Source organism: Frankliniella occidentalis, unplaced genomic scaffold, assembly GCF_000697945.3.
Source record: "Frankliniella occidentalis isolate FOCC.00 unplaced genomic scaffold, Focc_3.1 Scaffold5364, whole genome shotgun sequence".
Classification (NCBI taxonomy): Eukaryota; Metazoa; Arthropoda; class Insecta; order Thysanoptera; family Thripidae; genus Frankliniella; species Frankliniella occidentalis.
In genome coordinates, this window is record NW_026272406.1 from 1 (window position 1) to 2,120 (window position 2,120).

The 2,120-nt window shown below is 61.9% G+C and overlaps 1 protein-coding gene across 1 annotated transcript; it reads left to right on the forward strand.

The window, feature by feature from the left end:
- The first annotated feature begins 71 nt into the window (after positions 1-71).
- On the forward strand, positions 72-2,114 carry LOC113212630 (protein fork head-like). Its single transcript, XM_052276999.1, has one exon. It carries the CDS (start codon positions 286-288, stop codon positions 1,729-1,731), a length of 1,446 nt encoding a protein of 481 aa, XP_052132959.1. The 5' UTR covers positions 72-285; the 3' UTR covers positions 1,732-2,114.
- The last annotated feature ends 6 nt before the right edge of the window (positions 2,115-2,120 follow it).

Here is a 2,120-nt window from a genome sequence, read left to right on the forward strand (position 1 = left end):
CCGCACTCCCCCCGCGCCACCCCCACCACCGGGGGACAGGCCTGCCGCTATTTCATGTTCCCCAAACTTTGGAAGACACTTCAGTTTGATCACGGTAAGCTAAATAGTGCGACCCCCTCCGCCGCTGGCCAAACAAGGGAGGCTGGCAGGGCTCCGGATCGCGCCGAGCCAAGTCCGAACCGTGCGTCCGCGTGTGGCCCGTGTCAACCTGCCGGGACAGTGTTTATCAGTGCGTCAGTGTTGTGCCCGGACACCCCGTGCACCATGTGTTGTGACTAGTGACAAATGCGAATGAAACAACTGTACAGCCCTCGTTCCGTGGATGGTGACTCCATGTTGTCGCAGAAGCTGTATGGGGACGCGCCAGTGAGCAGCGCCATGAGCCCCGCCATGAGGGCGCGGTCCCCCATGGAGTCGTCGTACTCCATGACCTCCATGAACTGTGTGGCGATGAACTCGATGAGTTCACCGCAGGGCGCGTCGGCCGCCTTCAGCCCGGACCACCGCCACCGGATGGACAGGATGCATGACATGAGCTCCATGAACAACTGCATGCCCGGGTCCAGCCTGAGCTCGTCCATGGGCTACAGCTCCCCCATGGGCGGCGTGGGCGTGAGCTCGTGCATGGGCACCATGAGCACCATGAGCAGCCTCCCCATGAGCTGCTCGATGGCGGGCTACTCCAACCTGGGGCCGCCGTTGAGCGGGCGCGGCGAGCCGGGTGCCGCCGAGCCCGTGTCCCCCAACTCGCAGCTGCGGCGCGGCCAGGAAAAGCCCTACCGCCGCTCCTACACGCACGCCAAGCCGCCCTACTCGTACATCTCGCTCATCACCATGGCCATCCAGAACACGCCCACCAAGATGCTCACCCTGTCCGAGATCTACCAGTTCATCATGGACCTGTTCCCCTTCTACCGGCAGAACCAGCAGCGCTGGCAGAACTCCATCCGGCACTCGCTGTCGTTCAACGACTGCTTCGTCAAGGTGCCGCGCACGCCGGACAAGCCGGGCAAGGGCTCCTTCTGGACGCTGCACCCGGAGTCGGGCAACATGTTCGAGAACGGCTGCTACCTGCGGCGCCAGAAGCGGTTCAAGGACGAGAAGAAGGAGCAGCAGCGGTCGCACACCAAGAGCACGTCGCCGCACCCGGCCGACGCCAAGAAGGAGGACGAGCACAAGCACATGCACGACAAGGAGGCGCACCTGGGCATGCTGGCGGGCATGCACCCCAAGGTGGAGGACCCCATGTCCATCCTGTCTCACGCGGCCGTCGGCGCCGACCTGTGCGGGCTGCCGCAGCAGCTGCAGCACCACCACCAGCCGCCGCCGCACCACCCGCACCAGCCGCAGCTGCACCAGCTGCAGCAGCAGCAGCCGCCACCCCCGCCCCACCACCACCCGCAGCAGCAGCACCACCAGCCGCAGCCGCACCACCAGACCCAGGACGACCTGGCCGCCCTGGCGGCGCGTCACCTGCCGGGCTCCAACTGCCTCCTGCCCGACTACACCCTCAAACAGGAGTACGCTGCGTCCAACCACCCCTTCTCCATCACGAGGCTGCTGCCCACGGAGAGCAAGGCGGACCTGTACGGCAAACCGTCGGACCTGAAGCTGCAGTACGACATGGCGCAGTACGGCTACAACCACCACAGCGGCTTAGGGGCGGGCCTGGGGGCCGCCGACAGCTACTACCACTACCACCACTCGTCCCCCGGGACCACTGCCTTGTGACAGTACCCGCTGGCCTAAGGCCGCTGGCCTGGGCCGGGCCCAGCTTGGACTGGACACGCCCCCCGCCGTGCGCACGCGTGCGCGAGAGTGCAGAGCGCGTGCAGTGCACGAGACGGACATGTGCCTGAGAACGGTGCAAGTCTTGCCAAATGAGAAAAACAGTGTGAATGAGTACGTGTGGGTATGTGTGAGTGTGTGCGTGGTGTTATTTTCTGAGAAAGTGTGGAGGACTTGTTTTTAAAATCAGTGCGTCATGCTTTTGTACATTTTTATAAAGTATGCAAAAAGTGAAAAAAATATGTTAAAGTGCGAATATTGGCCACGGACTATTTTAAAAGTATTTGTTATATGATATGTTTGAATTTTTCTGTTTTTATTTTGTGTATATA

Coding starts and splice junctions, on each gene's coding strand:
- LOC113212630 (XM_052276999.1), top strand. CDS start 286: ATGCGAATGAAACAACTGTACAGCCCTCGTTCCGTGGATGGTGACTCC.